This window comes from Neovison vison, chromosome 11, assembly GCF_020171115.1.
Source record: "Neovison vison isolate M4711 chromosome 11, ASM_NN_V1, whole genome shotgun sequence".
Lineage (NCBI taxonomy): Eukaryota > Metazoa > Chordata > Mammalia > Carnivora > Mustelidae > Neogale > Neogale vison.
The window spans coordinates 88,172,157-88,185,067 of NC_058101.1; the positions used below are offsets into that span (position 1 = coordinate 88,172,157).

Genomic DNA, 12,911 nt, shown 5'->3' on the forward strand with positions numbered 1-12,911 from the left:
TTCTCTGGCTACCCTTTCTAAACTAGCTAGCTCACACACTATTATTCTTTATCTCCTTCCCCTGATTTCTTAGCAAGCCTTTCTATCTGAAATTATCTGACATATTTAGTTAGCAAATTAATTATGGTCTATATCTCCCATTAAAACAAAGCTTTATGTAGGTGGGAACTTTGCCCAATAGTGTATCTCTTATGCCTAAAACAATGCTTAAGAACATAGTTGATTTGCTGATTGAATTCCTGAGTGTAAATAATAATCTGCCTAATATGAAACAGCTAATAAATCCAAACTCAAACATTTTTATTCCACAGCCCATGTTCTAAACCAGAATATGGTATTGTCATAACTAGTATTCAAGAGCATGGAATGGGTATGGTTATAGGTAAGTTATGGCAGGGGAAGGAGGTAATATGTCATGACTTCACAAATGATGGCCTTTAATTCTATTGGTGAGTAGGAAATCAGGTACTTGCTGAGTAAATAGAATAAAGAGCATGTGGATCACTTTCTAAGTATGGTACATAAATATTGTTTTAAATTAAGACTGTAACACAACATTTGGTGAAAGATAAAGTATATATAGAGGCTTAGCTCTAATTCTTACATTGTTCTTGTGAACTTCTCTCTAGGTTATTAGTCATTGTCTTAGGTGGAAGATATGGAACAGGTCCCCAGGTAGACAGAGCCCGTTTGCTGGTGTCAAACTGTTGTGTGAAAAATTCCTGGAGCTTCATTCCTATTTTTATCAGGTCTGGTGTAGTTGATCTTGATATCATTACTTGGAAAATATCCCACTTCAAATCTCCATGGACAAATATTTCACTGAAGCATAAAACAGAACTATCACATATCTTACAGAAGATAACTAAAAAAGAAACAAATTAAAAAAAAAACAAGGAAAATTCCCTTCTCCACCCAGCTTTTTCTTTCATATTAGTTGCATAATATAAAGTCATTTTGTCACAAAAATGACTGTTTGTCATTTGTTTGTTTTCTCACTGGATGAGAGAAAACATATTAAAAGCAGTCACACAAAGTATCCAGAAAGTAACATTTTACTAAATACCTTTTATCAGTCATGCTTGAATCCAGTGTATTATATAGATTTACTTTCCATTCATCCTGAAGCTTCAGATCAGCATTACTGAAGATACCCATGAGGATACTTGAGCCCATGTAATCAACACGAGCTTCAGTAGAACCCATAGTAATCTGAATCTTGTGACTAGGTTGCTGATTTGGATGTTCAGAAATATGAGCTAAAATAGAAACAATAATTACTTTCATAGAAATGCCTAATGGGGAAAACTTAACAAAATCAATTTTCAAAAATTTGTTTTCAGTTGTAAAATTTCAACATACCAACCATCTCCAAAGCATTTACATCTATGGTCCCTCCAACTACTCCTCCTTTAGAATCCAACTGTGATCTTCCCAGACCAACGGACATGCTTATCTCTCGATCTCGATTACTTCCTACCGACAGACGGCCCTGGCTCTTCAAACCACTAGTTGTCCAACTGGAGAAAAGAAAAAGGGTTGTTAACTAGACAGACAGTTTTCAATGTCATCAATTAAAACAGGAGTTAGAAGATTTTAAAAAGTCTGATAAAACAATACATTTCTTACAAAAACTGTGGTAAATGTCTGAATATTGATAATAAAGCATATTACACTGTTTTCCTTATAATTTTCTCTCTTTAGAGTACATATTCCATGTTGTTTTATATTATAATATCTTTAAGATATTTTTAAGATAAAGCAATTTATAGCTTTTTTCTACTGTCTCAAACATTTTAATATTAAAAAGATTTTAAATTGCTTTACTATAAGAAAAGTTACAACTAATCATTAATTTTTCTAATATCTGAATAGCTTACGTTGTATTTCCCATTACATTACTCATATTCATTTGAACGTTTAATTGCTTCAAGTTGATGGCAAACACGACCAATGTTTCCCATGGGGTCCCTTGTTGGCTGGCTGCTTTGTTCGATTTATTAAAAGGAGTTGATGTTTTTGAAAGTGAATCTAAAAACAGGAAAATCAAATGCACATTCACTCACATAGGTGCTCAGAGAATTAAAAGTTACCACTCTTACCACTATCGTCCCCAAAGTAAAAATATGGTATTCTTAATTAAAGCCTAACATTTAATAGCTGCCATTTTGCCTCTAAAATTGTAGCTACCATTTACTGAATGTTCAGTAAGGGCTGTTAGTCTTCTTGAAAGCTATAAAGCTCTTTACAATATCCATTTTATATGAGGAAATTCTGGTGTGCATGGGGAGCAGCACCACAGATCATCATTCTGGGATTTTCTTAACAAAGGAGAAAATCATTAAGTTGCTTCTGCCAAATAGAGGACTTGAAGGCAGGGACCATTCTGAAATGCAGATGTCTGCTGAAGTGCCCATCTGCTGGGTTCCTGTGGGCTCAGTGTGAGTCTTGAATCCTGCATTTCTTCATTATACTCTTATATCACTTTTATATGTTCAGATACAAATAGAGTGCTGAGCACATAAAAGAGTTCAAAAAACACTGGCTGAACGAAAGAATGACTGAATGGATGAATACCAAAGATTAATTTTTTCATAAATGAGTCTGACACTCAGGAAAAAAAAAATTAACTTTTTCAAAATTAAACATCTTTTATAATGTTGTAGGTTTGTTTTACTTCTAAAAATAACTATACCATGTGGAACAAAGTAATAATATGCTCATTCCTCTCTTTTTTTCCCTTTTCAAAGCTACTAGCCACCCAAGCTATCTCTTCTTCTGGCAAATACTTTGAAGTGTTTGTTGTTTATGGTTTTGGGTATTACCCCGCCCAACCCCCCACCATCTTCCATAAAAATCTGCAAGATTAATATTTTCCTCGAGTTGAGGCAGAAATCTGGGAGCAACAAATTAAGATTTTTATCTTGCAGGCTCTGGAGGGATACTGATAACAAAGAGAACGGTATTACCTCTTCGGGGAACTGAAGAATCAGACACACTCCTTGATCTTATGGAAGCTGGGGATTTTAGGTTCTGTGCTGCTGTCCCTGGTGACATGGTGCTGTTTGTCATATGCTCATTGAATACATTAGGTGACTGAGGCATGTGGGTGAAAGAGGCTGACTGACTAGGCTGCTCCCAGGTCCTGCAGTAAGCTTTCCTTGATGATTCAGGGGAAAGATGCTGGCTTACCCCTTCAATGGAATCAGGTGTCCCTGGGCCAGATGCTGTTAGAAAAGTAAAAACAAAATTAATAGAATAAAATTAATCAGGGTACAATCTTCATGTTATAAAATAATAAATAAATTTACGACTCTACCTTTTCTAATCATATATTCCTCCTAGTTCTCTATTTGAGAACTATATAGCAATTTATAGTTTGCAAAGTATATTCCAGCATGTTATTCTATTTAATTCTCATGGAAGTTCATGAGAGGGGCAACACAGGTACTCTGTTTTCCACTTTACAAATAAGGGAATAGGTGGCTCAGTCAGTTAAGCATCTGACTCTTGAAATCAGCTCAGGTCATGATCTCAGGGTTGTCAGATCCAGCCCATTGATAGGCTCCATGTTGGGTGGGATGCCTGCTTGGGGTTCTCTCTCCTCCTCTCCCTCTGCCCCTCCCAACCCCCACCACGTCATGCATGTGTGCACTCTCTCTCTCTCTCTCTCTCATAAATAAATAAATAAATAAATAAGGGATAGACTCAAACCTGGATTTCTAGTATTTTCTACTGTATCCTATTAACTCTACCTTTCACTTACACAGTATGCTACTACAACAACATCTAAGTCTAAAAGAAAATAATGCAGGCAATGTGATAGCATATCCCCAACATTATCTGTTTCCCATGCTTAATTAACCATGATTAATTTGGACAGTTAGATGGTATTTCTGCATTTTCAGATTTTGCAAATTATAGAATAATCATAATAGAATATCAGCCTGGTGAATGCAATGTCTAAGAGGGCAAGCTTTTTGTGATCTCCAATACCAATGTAACCCCAGTGGTTAGCACGTTAGAGGCACTCAGCCTCTAACAATTCAGCAGACATTTGCTGAATGATGAATAAATTACCGGGTACAACTTAGCAAGTAAGACAAAGTTTGTGGTATCAATCATTGATTCCTGTTACTACTATAACCAAAATTAAAAGTAACCTAAGTATAATTACAATTACATAGCAAGCTTACTTGGCAAATTTATAGTTTGGTCTCCAAGGAATAGGCGTCTTGCAATACTTCTCCTATACCAGGCTCTTGGAAATGCCAGAATTTCACTGAGTCGACGCATATCATATTTAAAGGAGGCAGACCCTATATCACATACAGCTGATACATAAATAAACAAAATCTGTTAGAGAACAGATTTCTAAAACCTTTAATATTGTCGTATGGTAGGTATGACATATTACACAACTGAATTATAATAATGTTATAAATAATGAAATACCAAAAAATGTTACATGGTATGATTAGCAAGTGATATTGTTCCTTCCACAAATGATAAAAATAGCACATTCTTACACTATTCCCATTTCTTTTTTTGAGGTGAGGGCAACTTGGAATTCTATTGTCAGTTTATCATGAAATTCTGAGAAGTTCTAAAGATCAGACTTATTGACAGTTTTCATTTTAACACAGGGTTCTTCTCAAATATGGAAACGGAATAATCAGGATGGCCAGGAACACAAACTTCCTCAAAAGTAGCTGCAAGCCAAATAGTGTGTGACAAGAACTACTGTTTTCCTTTTAGACAAAGAACAGGGACTTGTCAGTCTGAAGGCATTGTGATGGCTGCTTCTTGGGGTTCTGCTCTGAGCACTCTTCTGCCCCAGTTTACATGCTCCTCTGTTCCTCTACCAGAGCTTCTTCCATAAGGAGTTACACACCAGCGTCCCCCAAACCAACATTTCTGTTTCAGCCCGAGTCTATATCCACATAGCCCATCAGCCAATTATCTACCAGACTCTCCCACATAACTATCCGATTAGGCGCTTCCTTATTTTTGATCTAAGTTAATGATGGTCCACTGTCCCTTCAGTCACCTAAGCTAAAAACTTGAGGCATCCCTGTCTCCTCTACTCCTTACACGACTTGTACTCAAGCTTGTGGGTTCCATTTCTCTCAAAACCATTCCCTCTTCTTTTTTATTGTCACGGTTCCAGGCTTTAATCCCTATTGCTTGGTCTATTTCAACAGTTTTTTCAAGCATCTCTCACATTTTTCACACTGCCATCGACTCTTTCTAAAAAAGCATTATCCCATTTCCTTTTTTTAATGCAAACATGTTATTTTATAATCCACATACAAATTTATTATTTGTGGTAAGAACACTTAAGATGACATCTATCTTCACAGATTTCTTTTTGTCTTCACAGATTTTAAAGTGTACAATACAATACTGTCATCTTTAGCCACAGTATTGTCATCGCATTTCTTAAAAACCTTTAATGGCTTTTCACTGCCCAAAGGATCAGAACCTGTTCTTTAGCCTGCCATAGGAGTCTCCCAACAATCTAGTCCTGCTCTATTTTACCAGCTTTCCCTCTAACCACTTCCTCTCTCCCTTGGGACATTTAACTATACAACAGTTAAATGTTCAGTTACACTTATGCTTTGCCTCAGTGAAATGAAGTATGATCCAAGAGCATATATTTTGATGCTTCTGTACCATTAAAGACCATGTTGCTATAGCCAAGAATCTGTACATAATTTTGAAGATCTGGCCCAAATATCATTTCTTTTGTGAAGCCTTCCTTCTCTGATCTCCTGAATAAAACAATTCATTTCTTCCTCTTTATATAAACCTCCATTACAGCATTAATCACACTGCACTGTCATTTATTTGTCTACTTTTAAGACCTTTCTTTATTCATGCCGGCACCCTGAATCATCTAGGAGAGTAGCGGCACAAGTTCACTGTAATATATAGACTCAGTGTATGTCTGTTGAATATTAGCTCTAAGTGTACTTACTATATTTGTGCAATTACTAACTTTAAAGTTTTTCACTCCTGCAATACTCCCACCTCTTCAAAATATTCCACATGCATATAATTTTTAAACAGTCAAGTCGCAACATAAAGAAAATGAGCAAGTGATTTGTCCATAGGTTTATGGCTAGTTACAAAGCTAGCAATACACACGTACACAGATTAAGATCTCATGACACATGTAAAAAGTTTTTCACCATCATCCCTCATTAGTGTTTCAAATATTCACAATCAGAAAACTAAGCTAATGAGAAATCAGAAATTTTACCAACTCATGGTAGAGAAGTGAAGAAAAGAACTTTTCAGTGATTTAACTAAGCATATTTTGGCCTTTGGGTGACATTTCTATGCATTTATCTAGAAATCATATTCCTAACGTTGCTTACTTAAATTGAGATAGTACGTTGGCCTAGAATGTAATTCCTTTCATTTAAATCATTCATCACTAAAAGCTTAATACTATTAAATGTATTTAATATATAAACACTGTTAAAAAGGAGACCCTTACTTAATTCCAAAAAATAGCATTTTTAGAAACTATACAAGTACCAGATATATTGATTAGTGTAGTGTCCATTTTGCTTGCAGACTTGCTTACAGACTGACTTTCAAAAAATGAGGCACCTCCTGAACGCCTTATCCGAGACAAACTCACTTTTACAAATTCAAGGTTTATACTGAGTGAGTCTTTTCGACCAGTGACTGAAGTGGGTTCTTCATCCACATTCCCTTTAAAACAAAAACAAAAACACAACACACACACACGTACACACGCATAAATACATGTATATATATACATATATGCAACTATCTAGTAACATGAAATTATCTAATACACTGGAATATGTCATCAATTAAAATCACTTTAAGTGAGACTAAAAATTTAAGAAGAATGATCTAATGAGTATTAGCATTCTCAACAATAGATTTAATAGTTTCAAGCCCATAAACAAATAGTGATTTTTGCAATACTTCCCCAACAATAACTAGCACTGACATGGAGTATATGTTTTTGTTACTTCTCTAAGTAAATCAAGAGACATTCACTAATATCAACATCTCAAACATTTTTAGTGGTAAATCTGCACTTTAAAATGACAGTGAAATTTAAGTTGGCTAAATAATGATAAGAAGGAGAAGCAGCAGCAGCAGAAGGTAGTTTCATTTTAAATTAACAAATGCGATGCACACACTTTAAAAATTTACTATTTGTAGAATACAATTTCTTATGCAAATAATGATGTGGTAGAACATTTAAGCATTTAAGTAACATAAATATTCTTTTAAATCCAAAGACTGTTGTGCTGCATATGTCACTTACAAAATACTGTTTAAAATTCTTATATAATTAATTCACCTGAATTATTTATTTCATATTTCTACTTATGCAGAGACAGGATATTGTCCAGAAGAAAAATGAAGTTTCTGATCTTGTTTTATATCCATTATTAAAGGTACTGTGATTTCTAAAAAGATCAAAGCTTCAAAAGGTGCTATAAATTCAAAAAGATGGAAACACTCTAATTATACCTAGTCCTCCTGATCCAGATGTGAGCCCAGAAACAGCAGTTTTTTGTTTCCCTGCTCCGTATGGATGAAATACATAAAGAGAAAAGTCAGACATGCATGCAGTGAAGCTCAAACCAGATGAACTGCTGCTAGAACTGGTCAGATCTGACTGACTACTACTATGTCGACTTCTGCCAAGAGGGCTGCCCAGGCCAGATGAACCTATAATGAAAACGAGAAATCCAAAATATTTATAAGCCACAGAAAATTTTAAAAGCCTGTCACTTAATACATTCTTAAGAACCAAACAAGACTTAAAATTAAAATGGAAATACACAAACATTAACTGATCAATAGATTTAAAACCATCATATCAAAGTAAAGACTTAGATGTACTTTCCAATTAATTTTTTCTGTTAACTGGGGTTGAATACTGTGTTCATCTTTGAGACAATTATTTAGACATTTGATTGGCCAACTCCATAGTTTCCCATTTCTTTTCTCCTTTGCTCCATTGCAAGCACGCAGTAGAAGAGCCAAAAAATAGCTGGGGCTTAAGCGAAGGGGGAGAACAAACTATAAAAAATCCAAATCATATAACTGGACATTTCCGTAGCCAGCAGTGGAAACAGAGTAAGGTACACAAATGCAGAAAGTTAAAATCTCTTTCTCTGAGAAGAAGCAAGTATCCCCATTGGCACCACCTACCACAGATGTACAGACTAATCCAAAATACACTTTAAATGTAAAAAATATGAGTAAAGCATCTTAAGAGAACATTATATGATTTTGCTAATAATTTCAAAATATGTGTTTCCAAAATATATAGACCTCTTTTGGATTCATATTGCACCTGGTTACTTGGCATCCTACTAGAATGTGTCATGAGCATTTGAAGCTTACCAAGTCCAAAACTGAACTCTCGATCTTTACCCCCAATCTGTTTTTCATCCAGTGTCTCCCATCTCCAGTAAATGACATTTCCAAGGACATAGCTAAGCCAGGATCCTGGGAGTTATCTGTCATCCTTCCCACTTCTAACTCTCTATCATGCAATTTATCACCATTGTCATTTCATGTCTAAGAACATATACTAAGCCTGTCCATTTCCCTGTATCTCACTATTGTTACTCTAGTCTAAGCAGTTATCAGCTCTGGTACTGCTGAAATGGCCAACTGTTCTTCCTGATTCCTTCTACTCTTGTTCTCCTCCAATTAACTACCAAAGTGCAGTTGGACTGGTGGTGTTCCAAAGATATAAATCAGAATCTCACGTCTACTCTTCTGTATAACCTTCAATGGCTTCCCCACATGATCTGGCTCTTTCCTGTCTCTCTAAATCTTTTTCATACCAATCTACCTTTTATTTGCCATACTCCAATTTCATTAGTTGTTTTTGTTTTTTAAACTTGCCAAATTCTTTCCTGCTTCATGGATTTTGTATTCCCTACCTAAAGTGTTCATCATTCCAACTCTCTGCTTGGCTAACCCATACTCACCCACTTCACATTTCCACTTAAAATATGCTTGTTTGCTTATTATCTGTTTCTCCAAATTCGACTTAGGTCAACATTAGCAGCAATGTATCTGCTAGCTAGGTTCAATACCATCTCTTCAACCCCTGGCACTGACCCACACCCCAGTAAAGTTCAATAAAGATCCTTTGAAACAACAGATACTGCTGGGGTGCCTGGGTGGCTCAGTTGTTTAAGTGTCTGCCTTCAGCTCAGGTCATGATTTCAGGGTCCTGGGATCAAGCTTCAAGTTGAGCTCCTGAGCAGGGCCTGCTTCTCCCTCTCCCTCTTACCGAACCCAGCAGGAAAAGAGAAATCATAAAGATCAGAGCAGAAATCAATGAAATAGAAACAAACAAACAACAACAAAAAAAATAGAACAAATCAATGAAACTAGGAGCTGGTTCTTTGAAAGAATTAATAAAATTGATAAACCCCTGGCCAGACTTATCAAAAAGAAAAGAGAAAGGACCCAAATAAATAAAATCATGAATGAAAGAGGAGAGATCACAACTAACGCCAAAGAAATACAAACAATTGTAAGAACATACTATGAGCAACTCTACGCCAACAAATTTGACAATCTGGAAGAAATGGATGCATTCCTAGAAACATATAAACTACCACAACTGAACCAGGAAGAAATAGCCTGAACAGACCCATAACCGGTAAGGAGATTGAAACAGTCATTAAAAATCTCCAAACAAACAAAAGCCCAGGGCCAGATGGTTTCCCAGAGGAATTCTACCAAACATTTAAAGAAGAACTAATTCCTATTCTCCTGAAACTGTTCCAAAATAGAAATGGAAGGAAAACTTCCAAACTCATTTTATGAGGCCAGCATCACCTTGATCCCAAAACCAGGCAAGGATCCCATCAAAAAAGAGAGCTATAGACCAATATCCTTGATGAACACAGATGCGAAAATTCTCACCAAAATACTAGCCAATAGGATTCAACAGTACATTAAAAGGATTATTCACCACGACCAAGTGGGATTTATTTCAGGGCTGCAAGGTTGGTTCAACATCTGCAAATCAGTCAATGTGCTACAACACATCAATAAAAGAAAGAACAAGAACCATATGATACTCTCAATAGATGCTAAAAAAGCATTTGACAAAGTACAGCATCCCTTCCTGATCAAAACTCTTCAAAGTGAGGGATAGAGGGCACATACCTCAATATCATCAAAGCCATCTATGAAAAACCCACTGCAAATATCATTCTCAATGGAGAAAAACTGAAAGCTTTTCCGCTAAGGTCAGGAACACGGTAGGGATGTCCATTATCACCACTGCTATTCAACATAGTACTAGAAGTCCTAGCCTCAGCAATCAGACAACAAAAGGAAATTAAAGGCATCCAAATCGGCAAAGAAGAAGTCAAATTATCACTCTTTGCAGATGATATGATACTCTATGTGGAAAACCCAAAAGACTCCACTCCAAAACTGCTAGAACTTGTACAGGAATTCAGTAAAGTGTCAGGATATAACATCAATGCACAGAAATCAGTTGCATTTCTCTACACCAACAACAAGACAGAAGAAAGAGAAATTAAGGAGTCAATCCCATTTACAATTGCACCCCAAACCATAAGATACCTAGGAATAAACCTAACCAAAGAGGCTAAGAATCTATACTCAGAAAACTATAAAGTACTCATGAAAGAAATTGAGGAAGACACAAAGAAATGGAAAAATGTTCCATGCTCCTGGATTGGAAGAATAAATATTGTGAAAATGTCTACGCTACCTAAAGCAATCTACATATTTAATGCAATTCCTATCAAAGTACCATCCATCTTTTTCAAATAAATGGAACAAATAATCCTAAAATTTATATGGAACCATAAAAGACCTCAAATAGCAAAGGAATATTGAAAAAGAAAGCCAAAGTTGGTGGCATCACAATTCCGGACTTCAAGCTCTATTACAAAGCTGTCATCATCAAGACAGCATGATACTGGGGTGCCTGGGTGGCTCAGTGGGTTAAGCCGCTGCCTTCGGCTCAGGTCATGATCTCAGGGTCCTGGGATCGAGTCCCACATCGGGCTCTCTGCTCAGCAGGGAGCCTGCTTCCTCCTCTCTCTCTCTGCCTGCCTCTCTGCCTACTTGTGATCTCTGTCAAATAAATAAATAAAATCTTAAAAAAAAAAAAAAGACAGCATGGTACTGGCACAAAAACAGACACATAGATCAATGGAACAGAATAGAGAGCCCAGAAATAGACCCTAAACTCTATGGTCAACTAATCTTCGACAAAGCAGGAAAGAATGTCCAATGGAAAAAAGACAGTCTCTTCAATAAATGGTGTTGGGAAAACTGGACAGCCACATGCAGAAAAATGAAATTGGACCATTTCCTTACACCACACATGAAAATAGACTCAAAATGGATGAAGGACCTCAGTGTGAGAAAGGAATCCATCAAAACCTTGAGGAGAACACAGGCAGCAACCTTTTCAACCTCAACTGCAGCAACTTCTTCCTAGGAACATCACCAAAGGCAAGGGAAGCAAGGGCAAAAATGAACTATTGGGATTTATCAAGATCAAAAGCTTTTGCACAGCAAAGGAAACAGTTAACAAAACTAAAAGACAACTGACAGAATGGGAGAAGATATTTGCAAACGACATATCAGATAAAGGACTAGTGTCCAAAATCTATAAAGAACTTAGCAAACTCAACACCCAAAGAACAAAGAATCCAACCAAGAAATGGGCAGAGGACATGAACAGACATTTCTGCAAAGAAGACATCCAGATGGCCAACAGACACATGAAAAAGTGCTCCATATCACTCGGCATCAGGGAAATACAATCAAAACCTCACACCAGTCAGAATGGCTAAAATTAACAAGTCAGGAAATGACAGATGCTGGTGAGGATAGAGAGAAAGGGGAACCTTCCTACACTGTTGATGGGAATGCAAGCTGGTGCAACCACTCTGGAAAACGGCATGGAGGTTCCTCAAAATGTTGAAACTAGAACTGCCCTATGATCCAGCAATTGCACTACTGGGTATTTACCCTAAAGATACAAACGTAGTGATCCGAAGGGGCACGTGCACCCGAATGTTTATAGCAGCAATGTCCACAATAGCCAAACTATGGAAAGAACCTAGATGTCCATCAACAGATGAATGGATCAAGAAGATGTGGTATATATACACAATGGAATACTATGCAGCCATCAAAAGAAATGAAATCTTGCCATTTGCGACAACGTGGATGGAACAAGAGCGTATCACGCTTAGCGAAATAAGTCAAGCGGAGAAAGACAACTATCACATGATCTCCCTGATATGAGGAAGTGGTGATGCAACATGGGGGTTTAAGGGGGTAGGAGAAGAATAAATGAAACAAGATGGGATTGGGAGGGAGACAAACCATAAATGACTCTTAATCTCACAAAACAAACGAGGGTTGCTGGGAGGAGCGGGGCTGGGAGAAGGGGGGTAGGGTTATGGACACTGGGGAGGGTATGTGCTTTGGTGAGTGCTGTGAAGTGTGTAAACCTGGCGATTCACAGACCAGTACCCCTGGGGATAAAAATATATTATATGTTTATAAAAATAAAAAATTAAAAAAAAAAGAAATCAAAGAAATGGAAACCAAAAGAACAGGAAAACAAATCAATGAAACTAGGAGATGGTTCTTTGAAAGAATTAATAAAATTGATAAACCCCTGGCCAGACTTATCCAGAAGAAAAGAGAAAGGACCCACATTAATAAAATCATGAATGAAAGGAGACATCACAACCAACTCCAAAGAAATACAATTATAAGAACATATTATGAGCAACTATATGCCCGCAAATTTGATAATCTGGAAGAAATGGATGCACTCCTAGAGACATATAAACTACCAAAATTGAACCAGGAAGAAA

At 36.6% G+C, this 12,911-nt stretch overlaps 1 protein-coding gene across 9 annotated transcripts in view; it reads right to left on the bottom strand.

Moving 5' to 3' along the window:
• KIAA1109 (KIAA1109 ortholog) overlaps positions 1-12,911 on the bottom strand; it is a 214,429-nt gene that overhangs the window by 13,467 nt on the left and 188,051 nt on the right. For all 9 annotated transcript variants that reach the window (XM_044224067.1, XM_044224069.1, XM_044224068.1 and 6 more), the window contains 8 exons: positions 7,528-7,728; positions 6,547-6,726; positions 4,197-4,334; positions 2,970-3,227; positions 1,881-2,031; positions 1,363-1,520; positions 1,067-1,259; positions 605-822 (listed from right to left, as the gene is read on the bottom strand). In XM_044224067.1, the coding sequence (XP_044080002.1) occupies positions 605-822; positions 1,067-1,259; positions 1,363-1,520; positions 1,881-2,031; positions 2,970-3,227; positions 4,197-4,334; positions 6,547-6,726; positions 7,528-7,728 (1,497 nt within the window). The remainder of the gene's footprint in view (positions 1-604; positions 823-1,066; positions 1,260-1,362; positions 1,521-1,880; positions 2,032-2,969; positions 3,228-4,196; positions 4,335-6,546; positions 6,727-7,527; positions 7,729-12,911) is intronic.